General features: G+C 32.8%; 5 protein-coding genes across 8 annotated transcripts; 4 read left to right on the top strand and 1 right to left on the bottom strand.

Annotated features, from left to right (window-relative positions):
- The first annotated feature begins 420 nt into the window (after positions 1-420).
- Positions 421-1692, top strand: Mos (proto-oncogene serine/threonine-protein kinase mos). Its single transcript, XM_014348377.2, has 4 exons — positions 421-590; positions 675-877; positions 949-1337; positions 1396-1692. Exons 1-4 carry the CDS (start codon positions 514-516, stop codon positions 1690-1692), a joined length of 966 nt encoding a protein of 321 aa, XP_014203863.2. The 5' UTR covers positions 421-513.
- Positions 1693-1738: 46 nt separating this feature from the next.
- LOC106639693 (U6 snRNA-associated Sm-like protein LSm5) lies at positions 1739-6058 on the bottom strand. 2 transcript variants are annotated; one of them, XM_023391017.2, is made up of 4 exons: positions 6045-6058; positions 2243-2280; positions 1956-2152; positions 1739-1854 (listed from the first exon to the last, which is right to left on the bottom strand). In XM_023391017.2, exons 1-4 carry the CDS (start codon positions 6056-6058, stop codon positions 1822-1824), a joined length of 282 nt encoding a protein of 93 aa, XP_023246785.2. In that variant the 3' UTR covers positions 1739-1821. The 2 variants fall into 2 exon arrangements, with proteins under 2 accessions (XP_023246785.2, XP_014208932.2); XM_014353446.2 differs by lacking the exon at positions 6045-6058 and having other exon boundaries at positions 2243-2439.
- Positions 5274-7873, top strand: Ns1 (Nucleostemin 1). The gene is made up of 7 exons (XM_014353433.3): positions 5274-5449; positions 5567-5671; positions 5743-6492; positions 6570-6918; positions 6994-7213; positions 7302-7473; positions 7551-7873. Exons 1-7 carry the CDS (start codon positions 5431-5433, stop codon positions 7646-7648), a joined length of 1713 nt encoding a protein of 570 aa, XP_014208919.2. The 5' UTR covers positions 5274-5430; the 3' UTR covers positions 7649-7873.
- A 929-nt stretch (positions 7874-8802) lies between these two features.
- Positions 8803-13177, top strand: LOC106637545 (uncharacterized). Of its 3 annotated transcripts, none has more exons than XM_089592215.1 (5): positions 8803-8948; positions 10993-11201; positions 11288-11469; positions 11733-11905; positions 12213-13177. In XM_089592215.1, the coding sequence occupies exons 2-5, from the start codon at positions 11003-11005 to the stop codon at positions 12412-12414; spliced, it is 756 nt and encodes a 251-aa protein (XP_089448341.1). In that variant the 5' UTR covers positions 8803-8948; positions 10993-11002; the 3' UTR covers positions 12415-13177. The 3 variants fall into 3 exon arrangements, with proteins under 3 accessions (XP_089448341.1, XP_089448342.1, XP_089448343.1); XM_089592216.1 differs by lacking the exon at positions 8803-8948 and adding an exon at positions 8949-9010; XM_089592217.1 differs by lacking the exon at positions 8803-8948 and adding an exon at positions 10014-10110.
- Positions 13178-16691: 3514 nt separating this feature from the next.
- On the top strand, positions 16692-19324 carry LOC106637522 (Arylalkylamine N-acetyltransferase-like 2). Its single transcript, XM_014350327.2, has 5 exons — positions 16692-16713; positions 17599-17889; positions 18038-18219; positions 18723-18895; positions 19106-19324. The coding sequence occupies exons 2-5, from the start codon at positions 17646-17648 to the stop codon at positions 19305-19307; spliced, it is 801 nt and encodes a 266-aa protein (XP_014205813.2). The 5' UTR covers positions 16692-16713; positions 17599-17645; the 3' UTR covers positions 19308-19324.
- The last annotated feature ends 534 nt before the right edge of the window (positions 19325-19858 follow it).

Genomic DNA, 19858 nt, shown 5'->3' on the forward strand with positions numbered 1-19858 from the left:
AAGCAATACAATAATTTTAAAACAGTTAAATTAACATAAGTTTTTTTTTAAATAGCCATCACGTTAGCCCTTAAAGTTTTCTATACTTGATTATATCCGAAAAAATTCAATTTTGAGAAATTCTATTGCACACACATATTTCGTGCAATAACTCATGTATTTAATGTTATTGTTTTTGTTTGGTTTGCAGATAAAATTTAAATAATGCTTGAATATAATGAAAGTAAAACTTTGTTGTTATTTTCAATTTCAGTACATATTTATAACGTTTAAACTTCCCGCCCTTGGACTCAATTTTTAACATTTTCCGATGAATTAAATTCCCTTGAGTATATCATTTAATCCGTTAAGGATAAGCTGTTAGCTAACTTTACCAATGTGAATTTATTTAATTTATTTGATGGTCCAAGTACAGTTCCAATGCATTCGAAAACAACAATTTTGTTACAGTAAAAGTAAATTGTCAACTGATAAATCGTTAAATTAAACTCAAAAAGTTTCTTTAATCAAATAATGGCTTCACCAAGAGCAGCTTTTTCTGTTTTACAACACTTGTCTCCCAGGAGGATACAACAGGTGTCCAGCATTAGGTATAAAAACATTCTTGAAACATCAACAGGTTGTATTTTCAAGTATAATGTATTTATGGGTGTGTGTTTTGTTTGAAAAACCAGACAAGCTTTGAGTCCAAAATGTCCCAAGACACCAGTGCGCAATACTCTGACGGTGGACAGTGTTTTTCAAAATCATCGATCCCCGCGGTTCAACATCGACACTCCAAATAGAAAAAAAATAATCAACGAGGGCTTACTGGGTGAGCAGCAAACCGTGCTTGGGCACGGGGCTTTTGGCACAGTGTATAAGGCGAGTTACAAAGGTAGTTGTTGAATGATCAAACAAAAGTGTAAATATTTTGCGTATTATTTAGTGTATGTATGATGAATAAAGGTGAAGATGTTGCTGCCAAGGTGATTAAAAGTAACAACAATACCAAGAAGTGCTCTAAAAACATGGAAAGGGAAGCTGTGAGTTTGAGACATTTAAACATAGTGAAAGTTCTGATGGTTCACGAGGGTCCAGCTTTGACATTGATCACAATGGAATTGTGTAGTAAATCTTTGGATGACATGCTCAAGGACCATTCTATTGCCAAGGAGAAAAGAATTTATATTTGGGAATCGATAGCAGAGGCACTCAAGTACTGTCACAGTAAGGGTGTTGTGCACGCTGATGTTAAGCCAAAAAATGTATTAATGGGTACGGATGATCAGCCTAAATTGGCTGACTTTGGGAGTGCAGTTATTGTCCATGAGTCTGACACTCCGTTGACTTTTCATGTAAGTTAAAGAAAAAATAATAATAAAAAAAACTGAAGTGTAAGAGTAAAATTTTTAGGGAACACCAGGGTATGCTGCCCCAGAAATCGTACGTGGAAATCTACCTACTCCCTTGTCTGACATCTACTCATTGGGAATCCTAGCTTGGCAAATGATCTCAAGAACTGCACCGTTTGCAGATTTACACAAACACACTATTCTTTATCTCACTGGTAAAGGCACAACACCTCCAGATAGCGATCTTGATGATGATTTTAATGGAAAGTACAAGGATTTGTACAAAAAGTGTTGGAACAAGATACCAGAAAATAGACCTAGTCTCGATGTAATTACTAAGAAATTAAAAGAATTATAATTTATACTAATTCAAGGTGTTATTAAATAAATTACGTTGTTACCTTAAATCTTGTCATTTATTTGTAAACTTACATGTTATGGCTTATGATAAGTATAAAAAATACCTTTGTGTTAAATCATACTGTACTCAGATTTCGGGCATCTCTCCACCAGGTACCAACTGCAACCAAAACAAACCCCACTTAGTAAAGTACAAAGGTTACTTATTCTGAAACCATGTTTAAACTATAGAATTTGGAAATGTTAAGTAGTTAGGCTCACCATTGTGATGTTATTCCCATTGAGTAGTATCTGTTCTAGTTTTGTTATCCTCCTTCCCTCTGGAGTAGCTTCACATTCTGTCACATCATCCAAAAGCATGTTTACAAAGTCATCGAACCCCTTTAAAGTTCCAACTATTTCCTTTTCATTTTTCATTATAATATGTATCCTTGATCCGATGCATTTGTCCACCAATTCTGTGAAAAACATGAGGATAACACTATTGTTGATACACGTTCAAGAACTTATAAGCATTGATCTATACTTAATAAACATTGTTTTTATACCTAAAGGTAGTAGAGTAGATGGATTTGTAGTTACGTTGCTTGGTATAGGGTTTGACATTTCGCTGTGTCTATTCGCACCAAATCCACGTAATTACGTGGATATAAGGTTAGGAATTTAAAAAAAAAACGCTACTTTTTCAAATAAAGTATGTCCACGTGAAGTGAAGTTCGCACCCTTAGAGAATATATACTTTATAATCGATTATATGGCTCTACTATAAGTTTATAATTGGTAATAATTATTTGGATCAGCGCCATCTAGCGGTATTTATTTTTTCGCCAAAAGTGGCTCCTAAAATTCTGAAGGAGAGCTTTAGCGCAAAGAGCCATTTAGTCAATTATAAACCAGCCGCAACTCATTTTGAAGCTATAAAATAAAAAAATAACGATATATAAGTTTTTGGCGGCAAGTTGACAATCTATTTTCTACCAAAAAATTGATCTCCTATGTATTTATACTTTTGAAGATAAATTTTTGAGTAAAAGATAAATTGGTAACTTGCCGCCAAAAACACATATATTGTTATTTTTTTATTTTATAGCTATAAAATTAAGTTGCGGCTGGTTTATAAGTGAGTAAATAGCTCTAGGGCTAAACTGCCTAAAGCTCTCCTTCAGAATTTCAGAAGCAATTTTTGGCCAAAAAAATCACGACCGCTAGATGGCGCTGATCCAAATGACTATTACTGCTTATAGTAGAGCCATTTAATTAATTATAAACCAGCCGCAACTAATTTTATAAATACAAAATAAAAAGTTAACGTTATTTGCACTGTTGGCGGCAAGTTAAAAATTTATTTTTTACCCAAAAGTATAAATAAATAGGAGGTCAATATTCGTGTAAAACATACACTGCAAACTTGCCGCAAGTAGCACAAACATCGTTAACTATTTATTTTGTATCTACCAAATTAGTTGCGGCTGGTTTATAATTCATTAAATGGCTCTACTATAAGGATGACCTACGCAACTTAACTGCTGGCAGCATTTGCGGAATACAGCCCTTACCCACTGGGGGTGATCCCCCACTATCGGCCATGATCAGCGCCATCTGGCGTGGCTGATTTTGAACTAAAAAGTACCCCCTGTGTTTAGGTGGTACAGGTTCCGTTTACGGTCGTATTAACAACCGTCGATAAAAAGAACCTGGATTATCGGCATTCTACAATAGGTAAGTACGATACCTACTTTGTCGACTGCAGTACACGCGCGCGCCTTACAAAGCCCTACAAAGAGCTTTCAACCAAGAGCCATTTAATCAATTATAAACTAGCCGCAACTAATCTAGTAGATATAAAATGAAAAAATAACGTTGTTTGTTTTATTGGCGGCAAGTTTACAATTTATCTTTTACCCGAAAGTATAAATATATAGGAGATCGATATTCGTATAAAAGATACATTGCAAACTTGCCGCAAACAGCGCAAACAATGTTAACTTTTTATTTTGTATATATAAAATTAGTTGCGGCTGGTTTATAATTGATTAAATGGCTCTTGGTTGAAAGCTCTTTGTAGGGCTTTGTAAGGCGCGCGCGTGTACTGCAGTCGACAAAGTAGGTATCGTACTTACCTATTGTAGAATGCCGATAATCCAGGTTCTTTTTATCGACGGTTGTTAATACGACCGTAAACGGAACCTGTACCACCTAAACACAGGGGGTACTTTTTAGTTCAAAATCAGCCACGCCAGATGGCGCTGATCATGGCCGATAGTGGGGGATCACCCCCAGTGGGTAAGGGCTGTATTCCGCAAATGCTGCCAGCAGTTAAGTTGCGTAGGTCATCCTTATAGTAGAGCCATTTAATGAATTATAAACCAGCCGCAACTAATTTGGTAGATACAAAATAAATAGTTAACGATGTTTGTGCTATTTGCGGCAAGTTTGCAGTGTATGTTTTACACGAATATTGACCTCCTATTTATTTATACTTTTGGGTGAAAAAATAAATTTTTAACTTGCCGCCAACAGTGCAAATAACGTTTACTTTTCATTTTGTATTTATAAAATTAGTTGCGGCTGGTTTATAATTAATTAAATGGCTCTACTATAAGCAGTAATAGTCATTTGGATCAGCGCCATCTAGCGGTCGTGATTTTTTTGGCCAAAAATTGCTTCTGAAATTCTGAAGGAGAGCTTTAGGCAGTTTAGCCCTAGAGCTATTTACTCACTTATAAACCAGCCGCAACTTAATTTTATAGCTATAAAATAAAAAAATAACAATATATGTGTTTTTGGCGGCAAGTTACCAATTTATCTTTTACTCAAAAATTTATCTTCAAAAGTATAAATACATAGGAGATCAATTTTTTGGTAGAAAATAGATTGTCAACTTGCCGCCAAAAACTTATATATCGTTATTTTTTTATTTTATAGCTTTATCATGAGTTGCGGCTGGTTTATAACTGACTAAATGGCTCTACGCGCTATAAAGCTCTGGTTCAAAAGTTTAGGGCCACTTTTTAGTTCAGAAATTCGCAACGCTAGATGGCGCTGATCCAAATAATTATTACTTCTTATATTAGATCCATTTAACAAAATATAAACCAGCCGCATCTAATTCTATAGATAGATAATAAAAAGTTGACGTTGTTTGTGCTGCTTGCGGCAAGTTTACAATCTATTTTTTACCCAAAAGTCGACCTCCAAAAATATAGAAATTCATATGGTTTAATAAAATCGACCATATGGCATTACTTAGTAGTAAATTAAATTACTTTAATTACTACACATAACTTCCTGTACTTTTTGCACCGTGCTCTCTTTACCAGAATGATAAAATCAGAGGCTGTACGTATAGGTCGTGGTATAATCCTGCAGGCTTATTTGGACAATTCTATCCTGCACCTGCACGGCTAAAAATTTTGATTTGTATATATAGATATACACATGTGTTAATATATACATATGTCACATGTGCGAAATGGACCCTTGAAATTGAAAGGCCGATATGCCGCCGATAAAATGAATAACGCTAGATGGCGCTGATCTTCATAACTTTAGTTTGGAATTATTACAATTTTGTTGATTTTTAAATGCCGTGTGCCATCACTGCCATGTGAGATCTAACCTGAATTAACACGTGTTGGGTCATTTGGTGTGTGACGAGAAAGACTGGATTGTCAAAACATTTGCTTGTTTTTAGTTTTTTCTTAATCGACTGTGTAATAGTTACAAACAATTAAAAATGGCAAAGTTCAAGCTCAGTAAGTACTTGTATGTTTAATTGATTAGTTTTCATGTATCGCTTGATAATTGTATTTTCTGCATTGTTAAAAGGCATATATGACAGTTTTTGTGGAACATAATGTTATTATTTACAGACAAACCGAGCAAGAGGATGCCAGCTCGCAAAAGATACAAGATAGAGAAAAAAGTAAGGGAACACAACAGAAAAATGCGCAAAGAGGCTAAGAAACATCCCAAGAGTGAGTTTGGTCAAAAGAAATTCTTACCTTTCACATTAGTGTTGCTAAACTTGTAATTGCAAAATTTACAGAACAAAAGGTGATTCAAGTGCCCAATCAGTGTCCATTCAAGGAGGATATACTGAAGGAAGTGGAAGCATTTAAGAAACAGAAAGAGGAAGAAAGACTGAAGAGGAAAGAGGAAGCAAAACAAAAAAAACGTGAAGAGCTCGCCAAAGCTGGACTGGAAGGCTTGGTTAATCAAGCTGAGACCAAACAAAACGAGCATGAAGCCATGGAAACAGGAGTGGCAAGTAAAAACACTGATCAGCTAAACAAGAAAGAAGAGCACTCTCTCAAGGCATACTACAAGGAATTCAAAAAAGTCCTCGACGATGCTGATGTCATTCTTGAGGTTGTAGATGCTAGAGATCCTTTGGGGACTAGGTGCAAGCAAGTGGAGGAGTCGGTCCTAGCTGCCAAAGACAAGAGGCTTGTGATTGTCCTTAACAAGGCGGATCTCGTACCCAGAGAGAACTTGGATGCATGGCTCAAGTACTTAAGGAGGAGTCTACCAGCAGTTCCCTTCAAATCGTCTACTCAGAGTCAGTCCAGAAGATTGGGCAGGAGGAAACTCGGGCGCAAGAAGGAAGAGAATATTCAGGGTAACACCTGCTTTGGGGCCGAGCTGTTGCTTTCGCTTCTTGGCAACTATTGTAGAAGCACAGCCGGCACTAAGGCTAGTATTCGCGTGGGAGTTGTGGGCCTACCAAATGTTGGTAAATCCAGTGTCATCAACTCGTTGAAAAGAAGTAAGGCTTGCAACATAGGAAACACACCAGGTAACTATTGATGGTCTCTAAAGTATTTGGTTTTTTTCTAAACCTTCCAATCTAACGATTTCACACTAATATTACAGGCGTCACAAAGCAAATGCAAGTAGTGCAACTCGATTCGAAAATAAAGCTTTTGGATTCACCTGGCATAGTGTTTGAAAGTTCGAAAGATGCTGATCCGTCAGCGGTTGCTCTCAAAAATGCAGTAAAGATTGAATCTTTGCGAGATCCATTTACTCCTGCAAGTACCATCTTGAAGCGAATCTCGACTCATGAACTGATGGAATTGTACGATGTGACCGAGTTCGCGTCACCAGAGGAGTTTTTCGCTAAAAAAGCCGCTAGAATGGGAAAGTTTAGGAAGGGTGGCATTCCTGATTCACTAGCTGCTGCTCGAAGCATTCTAACTGATTGGAATTCCGGCAAAATTAGGTGAAACATGCTTTGTTCAATATTTACAAGATTGTTTAAGACAGATATTGTCAAGTTAAATTTTCAACCTTGCAGATATTACACTGTCCCACCAGAAGACACAGCTACGTGCCACGTGTCTGCCAAAATTGTGAACTCAACGGTAGAAGAATTTGACTTTGAAAAACTAGCAGATCAGGAGAAAATGCTCCTTGACAATTTAGAGGCTGAAAATGAATCTGAACTTCAGCCATTACAAATAAGTAGCAGTGGCCCTGTTGAATTGTCAATGGAGGTAGAGGAAAAAACAGAATCTGTAAGTACATGTTGAAGTGGAGAGTAAATTTTGGAAAATTTTATTGTAAAAGTTAAGTCTAATACCCAAATAAAAACTCAATGTTTAGGAAGTTAAAGTTCAAGGCAAAAAGGGAAAGAAGCGGAAGGCACAAGAAAACAATAAAACTTCTCAAAGAAAGAAGAAAGTTGACCCTGTATTTGAATTGGAAGGAAATCAGCAACTAAATAGAATAAAGAAAATGCAATTTAAAAAACAAAAAAAGGAAGCTGGACGAAGAGGTTTGTCTGTCACTTGTAAATTAAGGTCATGAGTTAATAGTAGTTCATTTTGTAATTTGAAATAAATTCTATTTTAGCAAGAGAAGCCACAGCCCTAGCTGGCGTCTTAGATGGCGTAAATCTGAAGACAACGAATGACAATTATGATTTCAAAACGGACTTTTCCCTGAAATAACTGAATTTTTCATTCACTTGGGCTGTTGTTATTGAATTTCACAAATTATCATCCTAGTTCTGTGTAAATAATAATTTTCTAATAAAAATTACATACAAAAAAATGTATTTGTATTAGTGTATATTGTTTACAACGAAGTTAAAATGAATCTATATCTTTTATTCCTTTCTATAAAGTGTACATAAAAAATTTCATGTAAAATTAATTCCTGGATGATTTGTATGAACAATCGGATTTAATAAACAAATTCAATATTTGAAAGGCAGTGTTATTCAAAAATTTGTTTAATAACTTCTCTTAAGCTCAATAAATTAACAATTTTACATATTCATTGTAATAACTTGTTTACTAGGACGTTGACCATTGCAGTCGTGCCAATGATATTATATTCACATAAAATTAATTGAATAATTCGTATTGCATTAAAATAAGTAATCGCTCATTATTTTAACTTATGTTTTAGTACACAAAAGTGTATTCCTTACACAAATCGCTGTTCATCTGTGAAATTTGAAAAAATTATCGAAATAATATTTAGAGATTCAGTGTAACTATGAAATAAAAAGTCAATCAATATACATGAACATAAATATATGTCACCAAAATTAAGCTCGCAAGTGGGTTTGAGTAAGTAAAATAACTTTCCCACTTTTTCTACATTTTTTAAATAAATGGCCAAACTCATGCCAGTAGTATATAAAAAACATGTCTACCTTCTTTTTTGTTCGTTGTAATAAATTTGACGTATAACATACTTAAATTTTATTTTTAATTATTTAAATGCGTTACTTATCCTGTTTTATTATTGTTACAATAATACAAAAAAACTAGAGGTTCGAGTATTTTATGTTTAATTCATAAAAAATAATAAAAATTTAATAATAATATAATAAAATAAAAATTCTATTGTTAAAATTTTTTTACCAAACGTAAGATAAAAAATCTCGCAGGAGTTCTTACGAAAATTTTTATTAAAAAATATTTGACAGGTATAAGGGTCAATAGTTGTCAGCTTCATTATTAATTTACAGCTTGAATAAATTCACAATAATTTTATTTCATGTACGATTACGTTTTCATGAGCAGTACCGTCACTGTTTTAAATTATACGTGACTCCGCAGAGCACAGTCATTTGGGCTTTTCACTTGCGAAAGAGCAGCACACGTCAAAGCTAATTTTGTATACGCTGGTGTCATTTGTCTCTTTTTTTTCGTGAAAGAAGCAACTGTCCAAGATTTAGACTGCGACGTGCCGACGTGTGCACACGGGGTCTTTAGTTTTCAGAACGATTTTTCATTCGTAAGTAATTGTTAATATTATTGTGATTATTCATTTGATCAAAGATCTTCTTCAATCATAAGGTAAATACCAAGTTAGTATATTATACACGTTTTATGTGACATATACTCCCTTTTGTGTCGCCAATTTATAAATCTCAATTATTTTAATTTTCTCCTGATTTTCAATTAATATCAAGAAACGAGTATGCGTAAGCATCACATTTAATGTTCCATTGGGGAATAAATTAATACAAATTTCTAAATCCTTGAAATAAGTGTTCTATGTAGTAATCAATTAATAAAGTTCATGTTAAATTATTTCGAATAATCAACTCGTTCACATATAATTTTTAATTTTTTGACACCAGATATTTAGTGATTTAGTGCTCGCGTTTTTATGTCTTAATCAAAAGTTTTATGACTTATCATGTTGCAAATTAATCAAGGCCAGAAATCATTGTCATCTGGATATTTAAAAATCATTTTGTATGGATCTGAGTTTTTTAAAAATTGTACAGCAACGCACGGCTTGTAAATTTTTATTTTAAGAAGTGACTAATATTGTGTATATATATATATATATATATAATGCTTTCACAATCATCAACTCTTGTTTTAACTTGCGTACGAAGTTTCACGAAGTACAAAAATTGTGGTTCAATTGCGTGCTATTACACACATATACATGAATTGCGTGATATATGTTACATTGACTGTCGTCAAGGTACAAAGTGGAATTGCAATGCATATCATCTGTTATTACAACGTTAATTGGAGTATTACGTTTGTCACAAGTGACGTGGGCCCTTATTATCTTTACAATTTAGAGAAATAAAATTCAAAAGTCATGATAACTTGAATAAAAAAAAAGATTATCACTATCAATTTTCTACATGCGTCATTACCTCTGTTACATTTAATCACTCTTATCAAGTAAATCAAGAGACAATGAGTGCAAAAGGGGGGCAAGATATCAGATAACATATGTATGCACTATTTTATTAAACAATATTATACCGTATCTCTGGGACAATAGTATAAAATTAATTAATTATCAACAAATTTCAGCTATTGTTTGACTCGTTTTGTCCAATATTTTTGTATTCAATTATGTGAGTTTTTTTATTCAATTAGTGAATTTCCAGTGGGTACTGAATTCGAGTAAATATCGAGATCAATATGTTAGTAAAATACGTTTCAATAAGTATTATAAATACTTTCAATTAGACATTATACCCGATTGCACGATAATTTTGTCATCAATGTATAAATGTATTAAAAAATATGAATAAAGTGTATATGGACGTATTTATTTGGGTATGAAAATCCCAATATTGTATTTATTTTTTTCTGAAAATGAGTCATTTTACAGTGCGGTCAAAATAAAATTTTTTTTTCAAGCTGACTCAAATGGGAACAACTTATGAAGTTTTCAGTTGAATTCGATAGGCTTGTAAATAAACAAATAATCATCTTTTGATGAATAATAGAAAAAAAATAATGTAAAAACTAACGTAACAGCTTACTTATCATATAATCTGAATCAACCTTTCTTTACTTTTTTTTGTTAGTCTAAATCAGATTGGAAAAATTGTAGGTTTGAAAAAGACTTTAAATTTTCTAATTGCCAGTGGGAGTAATTTTTATAATTACTTAACTAACTGAGTCGTTGCTAAACTGCAACAAAGCGTTAATTAAAAATTTTGTCCAAAAAGACCTTAGCACGAAGTCTATCCAATAAGATATCTTAAAAATTTCTAGTGTGACGATTTTTCACTTAATCCAAGATTATCTAGTTTGCTTAGTACCATTTTAAAAATGTCTTCTTTTTTATATAAATATCAATGTAAAAACTCGTCAAAACAATTTATATGATCGTAAATACTCTACAACTATGGACAATGATATAATAATCCTGTGACATTAGAGTTTCTAATGAAAATTTGCATAAATAATAATTAATTTAATACTATTACATAATTAACTTCAAACTAATCAATCCCCCGAGTTATAAGCTTATACTCTCCAATACATATGAATTAAAATAGTATTTATTTATACAGAGTTTTAAAAATGGTGCATTTCAAACGTCCGCCTGGCCCATTGAATGTCTGGAATGTAGTTGACGGATTTGAGGTGCTTGAGGATGGAACAAAGAAACCTGTCAAGTTTTCCATTCAAGAAGTCCCAAACACTCCCGAGCACAGACAAGAAGTCATCAATCTCCTGTGCGATCATTTTTTGGATGACGAGGCAATGTGCAGATGTCTAAGTTCGTATTTATATGGCATTTATCATACACATTACTATGAATCAGTTGGATTGTATTATTTCTGAAAATGATAAATTTCACTGTAGAATTAAAAAAAGATCCCGATGGTGTGGACGACTTCAAAACTATGTGGAACTATGGAATGGATCAAGAAATAACTGTTGGTTGTTACAAACTTGACTCAGAGGGAAAAATAGGAGAACTTGTTGGAGTTAACGTGGTGTTTATGGTGACGGATGAAACGAGCAATGACTTTGCCAAGTTTAAGGTACATTTTTGTTTTCTTTAACAATTATTTTATGTACTCTAATTAAGTTTTGTGGATCATCGCATATGGTTAGAGTACAATGGCAAATATTAGCAATACTTATTTATTGTTCTCCCCTTGAATGTTTGACGAATGAAGATTGCCGCATTCAAATTAGGCGGGCCTTTCGGTGATTTTTTTTTCCTTTATGAAAAAAGTGATAAATTTTTAGTGATTAAATAATTTATTAGAAAAAATGGAAAAAGTAACTTTTTTCGTTGCAGGCTGCCTTCAAAAGTGATAATTTTTTGACAATTTGGAAATTTTTCGAATCATTGTTACAAAAATGTGATGTCAAGAAGATATACAATGTGGACAAATACATCAGCTCCATATGCTTATGTGTTAATCCAACATATCGTGGTCAAAAGTTGGGATTTTATATGCTTGATGCAAGGTAAAATGATTTTTATAATTTATTGAGTCTTTTTTTTTGCAGTATAAGTTTTTGAGATAAAAATTTTAATTTTTCTCATTGTATTTTTAATGTGTCAATTCATTGATAGTTTAAATTATCTAGTTATCATTGCTGATATGATTATTATTGTATATTTATTATTTTTTAATTAATTTAATTATTTAAGTCTTATATACAGTGCTGCTTAAATGTATAATTTTTATAATATATAATTTATATAATACATGTATGATACTATTTCAAGTAAAAATATATATAATATGTCCACAAAATAATTTACTTGCAGAAAGGAAATGGCAAAAAAATATCAATACACAGCTACGTGCACTATGTTTACGGTACCATCGTCTCAGAAGCAGGCGAAACGTGCTGGATTTGAAGACGGCATCGTTATCCACTATAATGATGCTCTCGATGACAAGGGGAATCCAATTTTTCCCAACATCGAGTCATCTTGCGTTAAGTTGATGATGAGGAGACTTCCTTGATACATTCGTCGTGACAGATTTTTGTATTTTCTGTGCTTTCAACACAATGTTCATATTCAATAGACCGATACGTATTTTTTTTACCTTCTTTACGAGTAACCAAATCAAGAAAATAATAACTTTTGGTGACTATAAAACAAGAAATTTTGTTTCTCGATTTTTTAGAAATCTTAATTTTTAGATTGATATAATAAAGATAATTGTACTTTCTTTTGTTTATATTGGTAATTAATTATTGTTTGAGAAAATTTGTATCTCAGATGATAAATACCTCAGTACTTTTGAGCACTTAAACACCTCATAATGTTCATATATTTTTAAAATCTAACACTATTTTTTTTTTCACCAGAAAAATAGAAAAATAATTTTCAATCAGGAGTTTATTTTATTAATTTTAGTAATGTATATTTTTAGCAAATGAGCCTTTTAGGACTAGGATACTAAAAATTCATTTACAAAATCCTAAGATATAACTAGTTTTTTTTTTTTTTTTTTTTTCAATGAGTACTTAATAGGTGAAAAAAAATTGCACTGTGTAGTTTTTAAATATCGATTTACGATAATCGCCGGTAACAACTGAAACTATTAGAATTTTGTACATCTTTTTACCAAGGTGAAAGTATAAAAGGTTCAACTATATGCAAATACGCTTATAAAAGAAATAAATTATTTATTATAATGGGACCAAAAATTAAAATAAAAACATGACAGAGTTGGAGCTTGTTTGATTATACATACAAATATATAAATACTACAAAAGCAAAATTACATATACATACTCTTTATCTTTCCTTTACATATTCAGTGCCGCACTTACAGGTTTTCTATGTATACATCGATTGGGAGATGATGAGCACTAGAGGAAAGAGAGAGAGAAGGAGAGACAAGAGAACAGAGATGGCAGTAATACGTCGATGTAACGGTGATTGTTACTATTACGCTTAGTCTCAGTGACGAGAGATTTGAACACGACTAGTTTCTATCGGCTGGTGAATTTCGATTTTTTCTCCTTCACAACAACTTTTTCGCCGAATAATTTTAATTTTAATTCAAAGGAACAGCTTTATGTAAATTTTAATCTATCACTGTAAAGTCGCAAAGTTTAGTGGTCCATAGAACACAGAGTTTTCATTATCGTACCTTAACCAGAGTGATCTCGCTGATCTTATTTCTGTGTGAAATTTAATGCAGTACTGACATTCTGTCAAGCTAACATTGGATTATTGGTGCGTAAAATGAATTTTATTAATACATACGTAGTGCCCCCAATGAATTCGCAATATTTGTTTTTGGGGCTTTAAAGCAGTGTGATGCAATATATTTAAATACTTTTTGAGAGAGAGACCAGAGTCTCACCTATACTTCCGTACGTTACAACATTCTTTAAAAAGTACTTGACTCAAATTCAGTTTTAAAATAGGAGTATAATTGTTATCGACACATCGATATATTTTCTTCAAGCTGCCTACGTGTTATTCATTTTTGAAAAAATTTAAAGAAAAGGAAAAAAATTTGTGAGCAAAAATAACCAGAATGTTTACTCCGTTGTCGACAATCTAATTGACTATATCCACATAATCTTTGTTTGCATTTGCGATAAAAAATTTTTAACACTGAAAAAACATTCGCACAAGTGTACTGAGCAACCCAATTCTTTGAATCAAAGAAATGTCATGTATTCTTATTTTTTAACACAATTGTGTTGATTGGAAAAAATATTTTATACGATTGAACGAAAAATTGATTAAAAACAATTTCACACTTCGAACGATTTTTTACAATGAACTCAATACTAAAAATCAATATTTAACAGAATTATGAGCTTAAGAAGTTAATTAATTTCTCAGTTCGTTACCCTATAATTAAAAAAATAATTGTGCCTGTTATACAAAGTCAAAAATAATTATAATTAAAATACTTATTAGTTTTAACACAATAAAAATTGGTTACATAAGAATTTGTAAGTGTAATCTGTATAATTTAAAAATAAAAAATTAAGTTAAAAATTAAAATAAATGTAAATCGATGTATAATAAGGACTTACTCCTTAAGGAGTAATATTACTAATATTACTCGAGTCTAAAATATCGAACTATAATAATGGTTAAAAAAAAAGAAAAAAAAGAAAAGGTAGAAAAGCCTTTTCTGGGTCTAAAACACTATTAAAAGCTCAAGTTGATCGATGATCGTCAACAAATAAGCATCAAATCTTTCACTTGGGTGAACACCGTACTATTGACACTTATAAACAGGCACTTAGCACTGCACGTATCAAATAGCGGATGATCCAATTATTCCACTTTCCCTCTCTCTCTCTTCAGCAGCTGGGATGCTAATCGTAGGGTGCATTTTATGGGTCATCACCAGGCTGTTGTATTGGATGTGTGTGTGTGTGTGTACGTACGTAATACGATAGCCTCGGTAATGAGGGAGATCGTGAGAATTTTCTAAGGTGGTGCATTGTGTGCTTTGAATATAATGGGATGCATTACGTGTGCTTGATAAATGTTATGGGTGACATTTATGGGTGAGATCAGTAGTACAGTTAAGCTCAAATGTTTTTCAAACGATCAGTTAATTTAATGGAATTATCATTTCTCTCTCGCTTTTTCATTCCTACGTTATCATATAAATAATTTAAAAAAAAGTTTGCTTATTAAAAATATATATTATATAGGAACATTTTGGAGATTATAATTAAAGTTTATTACCCATTCGTCAATTGTAGGAAAGTAGCCTACGTTATGGTGTACGACAATTCAGTACAGCTCAGTTCATTTGTTGTAAGTGATATGTAATTGTAATGTGTGTGAAGCAATTAAGAACGGAATAAATATTAAAAAGTATTAATTTTACAAAAATAAAAAAAATTCATAGCTGTACGTTTTTAGGCATAACTGCTTCGTAGGAGTGTTTTATACTTTCACCATAGCAAGAAGTGTAACTAGTGTACGTATAAAGACAAATAAATCGACTATTTTAAAAAGTTTGCATCAAACTGACTTAAATTTAGTTTGTAGCTTCGTTTTTGTACGACAACCTGATAGTTACAAATCCAAAAAATTTTATCGAAGGGAAAAATTTTTCAACTTTAAGACTATGACACGTACGATATCATAGCTATTGGCTCTCTGGCTGGAACCGTTAAGGACGAAGGTTGTACACACGCGACGCGCTCTTCCCTCGTTTTTGCATAAATAAAGACGTTGATACTGGTTCCTCGACTATTTACTTCGTGTGCACCCCAAGACCCTAGAATCCTACGCAACAACTGCATGATGCTAAAAAAATTGTAGATCCAAAAAATTATTTTCATGTCTTCATAGTTAAAAAAAAGTAATATTACACAGGCTCCTAAAATCAGTTTTCTGGGTGTATCTTAAAAATTTTCAAGCTTGTACATTTGATATTCAAAAGAATGTTGAAAATCTTCAAAAAATACCATTAATACATTTAAATATTTTTATTTATTTTTACAGAACCTTCTTCATACTTACAAAATTAAAGAAAATGTTGGAAAGTATGAAAAAAAATAACTATTTTTTATATACCTTTTATAGCTAAAAACTGATGTAATAGTGCTAATATTGATAAATTGAAATTATTTTAAAGATTAGTACGATTATGGTCATACTTTTTGCTTTAGTAAAAAATGTAACAGTCATGCCTTGAATGCTAAAATTTAATTTTTTGCATAAATTTGACCATTGATTATTGATTTTTACATTAACTTTATTTATTAAATGCTTTGCGTAATTTTTGGTTCTCATGTAATTGATTCAATATTTTTCGGTGTCATATTGTAAGTAAATAAATAAGAAAGAAAAATGTATATTCACGAACATGACGTTAAAATTAAAATTTAAAGCTCAATTTCATGATCCCGCACACTGATATTCGCGTATTACTCTCCTTATAAATAGTAACATAGACAAAGGCAGAATACAGCGGAGGATTGGAGTATCATTGAACATAACACGTGCCTTAAGTGTATAGCGTTCCAGCATAGTAATAGTATAGCATCTTCCCCTCGTCTGCTTCCCATCTCTCTCTCTCTCTCTCTTTCCCTGATTCGTTCCGCAGTGCTTAGCTCTTTCCCTTCCTTTGAAAGACGCGCGCGACTGCATTTTGCTATTAATAAAAGCGCACGTGACACGAGACTTGAACGTCAACTGCGTGACTCCATACATCTTCCTCTCTCTCTCTATAACATATTTTTTTTTCTCGCTTTACTCTACAAATGCCGCAATTTCAGTCTTGTGCAGCAGTTCGCGGAAATCGCACGTGAATCCTCACACGGTAATTCATAACTCTGCATGTGAATGTCGTGATTACTTGGTTTTTGGTTGTAGAATTCGAATTCAGAATGAATAATCAGGTTAATAATTTATTTTCACGCTGTTCATCCTATCGTGCTGCTCACGCGTTTGCGATTCAATTTCGACCTTCGCGCGTTTTAATCACGGGGTGATCCACTTCGAGAATATTAAATAGGTTTTACGTTATTTTTTGATGATTAGTTTGTTCAGAGCAAAAGTTTGGATTTTTTGAACATTTTTTACTCACTTTTTTTGAAAACTGTAGCTTATCATTTTTTTAAATAATACAGTAACTATCAATTAAAATGGATAATCATGCACTTAGTTGCCGGAAGATTTGACATGATAAGATACGTTAGTTTTACGTGCAGGCCTTAGAAGTAGTAGTTAACGATATAATATCTTTTATATTGAATAAACGTGATATTGTGCATCTTCAAAAATAAACGTATTATTTAAACGCTGACATCCCATGTTTGCCTACTGTATATTGTGCTCATTTTGATTTCGACCTTGTATTGTTTGTAGTTATGCTCACTTCCACTACTTCTACTAGCTCCTCTAAAATAATCGATAAATTATACGATATTGATGGCTAATGCAGTTTCTGATGGACAATATTGTACAAACTCTAATTTAATTGTTGTGAGTTTTATGACGTATAGAATAATCGTTGTACACGAATAAACGAATTTTTATGATATTGATAAAATTATCCAAACAAATTTTGAAAGATGGAATTAAAAAAAAAGATGTAGCAATTTAATACATATTTTTAACACGGTAAAAATAAAAATTTTAAGTAATTAAAGCACCACTGACAAAACCACTTGCAGCGGTATATAACATTTTATTTGACATGTAGATACAATATACTGCACGTACGTATCAGCGCACGAAGACGTAAAGGCGATGAGTGGCAGTGGCAAGAGATGTACAGCAAGCGAATGGAAACGACCGGCCGGCCCATCGAACGTCTGGAGGATAGCCGAGGGTTGCGAGAAAGTACCCGACGAAGGTAATACTCGGGCCGGCAGTAGCGGAGCCACTGACTTTCGATTTTCCATTCGGGAGGTGCCAGAGGACCGATACCAAGAAGCAATCGAGCACATGTGCAAGTATTTCGTTGCTGACGAGGCAACCTGCAAATCCCTGAGTATGTCTGAGCCATCCAGTACTTTTTTTTTTTTTTTTCGTTTTTTTTCAGTAAGACTTCTTTTTGAACTTTTTCCGGAGAGAGTTGTAGGAATTAATTTTCCTTTTTTTCAGACGTTATTTAGAATTGTTCTTTTCTTTTTTTGTAGAACTGAAAGAAGATCGAGATGCAGTAGATGACTTTCAGCGCCTTTGGGACTATTTACTGAAAATAGGCATAAGCATTGGTGCTTACAAATTAGATGAAAATGACACACCGATCGAACTTGCTGGGATGAATGTTTTATTCGTGGTGACTGACGAGATTGAGAAGGCCTTGGAAAAATTTGTGGTAAGAGTTTATTTACACATTCTTTGTTTTTTTAAGACAAATAGTACGTGTCGTGAAAAACAACGCCGATTATTAGAAAGAATCTCATTTTTAAGATGTTATTTTGATAGGTGCCGGTGAAAAATGTACTGTTAACCGATTCGTTTGTCTAATAATTTATATTATGCGTGGAGATAGAACTTACTGTAAGAGTTGATAATAAAATATGATACAGTAAATAGTCAATTGATAATAAAATTTAGATTTAATTAATGTGCTGGTGTTACAAAGTGGAGTACCTACGTGTTGACTAATGATTTGCTGATAGTTTATTTGTTATAATTATGTACAGAAAAGATTAGATAGCTGTGTACAGATTTTGTGAATCTTTGTGATCACAATTTTGTTGTCTTATGCACTTATTTTCCTACTAGATAACATGAACAATACCTGCATATTGCTATTTAATATTATTTATTGGAAGCCAATTTTTCGTCGGAAATGACAATATTTATATTTTTCAGGTGTCCTTCAAGTCAAAGAAAGCAAAAAAATTATTTAAATTCATGCAAGGGCTATCGGAGAAGGCGGACGTGCGTGACATTTACGGAGTGGACAAATATATATCTGCACTGGGCTTGAGCGTCGCACCGGCTTTTCGTGGACAAAAGCTTGGAGTTCGTTTACTCGAAGCCCGGTACGTAGCTCGAGGACTGGAAATGTTTTAAAATATTTTTAACTCGGTAATTTAAATTAGCCTTACTTTTATGACGTTTCAATAAATATTACTGCTGGAATGTTGGCTTACGAGATTTTACGTACCGATGAAATTCTATGATCCATCCCTCAAATGTACCATTTGAAAGCTTAAATACTACCACTTGTTTTTCAAAAAATATGTTTTCAGGAACGACATTGGACGGAAGTACGGGATAACCGCGACCTCAACTATTTTCACAGCTACGCCGTCGCAAATCCAGGCGGAGCGTGCGGGTTTTGAGTGCGTGCTAGTTCAGGATTATAGTCAAGTTCGAGATGATAATGGCCAGCTTTTATTTCCGGACATAGAGTCGAAGGTGGCGAAGATAATGATAAAACGCTTGAGGTGAAAACCAATTTATGGTTGTTATGTGGTGATCGAGTGGTGTCTTGTATGCTTTAACATTGGCATTGTCATTCTGATAGAACGAAAAAAATGAAGTCATATAAATCATAGTTAAAAAAAAAAAAAATAACCGCAATAGTAGATCAAAGTTGATTTTATTATATTACTGCTTCTTCAAACACATGTGTAATTGTATATTCAATCTAGAATATATTTTATGAAATATGGCATCGTCGTATAGTTATTTTTTACAAAGTTGTAATTTGGTACCTAATGCAATCAACAGCTTTGTACATGTGGGTTGATTCTTCACTGTGACGTGGCGGTGCCCATGCGTATCCTTTGTCATTAAATACAACCAATCAGACTATAATATAATAGTTGCAGTAGTACGAATGGAAACATAACCAAATTTTGCCAATATACCTTGTACCAAAACCAATATACCTTTCAGAAAAATAATTTAAAACTCAAATAATAAATTTAAAAAAAACTTTTGGTGACCATGAGATGCGTAATAAAAAACGTTTTTTTGTATTAAATGCTGTTTTTTAA

This window comes from Copidosoma floridanum, unplaced genomic scaffold (assembly GCF_036245765.1).
Source record: "Copidosoma floridanum isolate Cflo_tuat_1 unplaced genomic scaffold, Cflo_Japanese_pri ptg000014l, whole genome shotgun sequence".
NCBI lineage: Eukaryota > Metazoa > Arthropoda > Insecta > Hymenoptera > Encyrtidae > Copidosoma > Copidosoma floridanum.

Bases quoted from the DNA above. Each gene is read 5' to 3' on its own strand.
- Mos (XM_014348377.2), top strand. From the start codon at position 514: ATGGCTTCACCAAGAGCAGCTTTTTCTGTTTTACAACACTTGTCTCCC. The intron at 591-674 runs GTATAAAAACAT...TTGAAAAACCAG, and splicing joins CAACAGGTGTCCAGCATTAG to ACAAGCTTTGAGTCCAAAAT. The intron at 1,338-1,395 runs GTAAGTTAAAGA...TAAAATTTTTAG, and splicing joins ACACTCCGTTGACTTTTCAT to GGAACACCAGGGTATGCTGC.
- LOC106639693 (XM_014353446.2), bottom strand. From the start codon at position 2,300: ATGTCAAACCCTATACCAAGCAACGTAACTACAAATCCATCTACTCTA. The intron at 2,153-2,242 runs GTATAAAAACAA...TGTTTTTCACAG, and splicing joins ATCTACTCTACTACCTTTAG to AATTGGTGGACAAATGCATC. The intron at 1,855-1,955 runs GTGAGCCTAACT...TTTTGGTTGCAG, and splicing joins ATGGGAATAACATCACAATG to TTGGTACCTGGTGGAGAGAT.
- Ns1 (XM_014353433.3), top strand. The intron at 7,214-7,301 runs GTAAGTACATGT...CTCAATGTTTAG, and splicing joins TAGAGGAAAAAACAGAATCT to GAAGTTAAAGTTCAAGGCAA. The intron at 7,474-7,550 runs GTTTGTCTGTCA...ATTCTATTTTAG, and splicing joins AAAGGAAGCTGGACGAAGAG to CAAGAGAAGCCACAGCCCTA.
- LOC106637545 (XM_089592215.1), top strand. From the start codon at position 11,003: ATGGTGCATTTCAAACGTCCGCCTGGCCCATTGAATGTCTGGAATGTA. The intron at 11,202-11,287 runs GTTCGTATTTAT...ATTTCACTGTAG, and splicing joins GGCAATGTGCAGATGTCTAA to AATTAAAAAAAGATCCCGAT. The intron at 11,470-11,732 runs GTACATTTTTGT...TTTTCGTTGCAG, and splicing joins ATGACTTTGCCAAGTTTAAG to GCTGCCTTCAAAAGTGATAA.
- LOC106637522 (XM_014350327.2), top strand. From the start codon at position 17,646: ATGAGTGGCAGTGGCAAGAGATGTACAGCAAGCGAATGGAAACGACCG. The intron at 17,890-18,037 runs GTATGTCTGAGC...CTTTTTTTGTAG, and splicing joins GGCAACCTGCAAATCCCTGA to AACTGAAAGAAGATCGAGAT. The intron at 18,220-18,722 runs GTAAGAGTTTAT...TATATTTTTCAG, and splicing joins AGGCCTTGGAAAAATTTGTG to GTGTCCTTCAAGTCAAAGAA.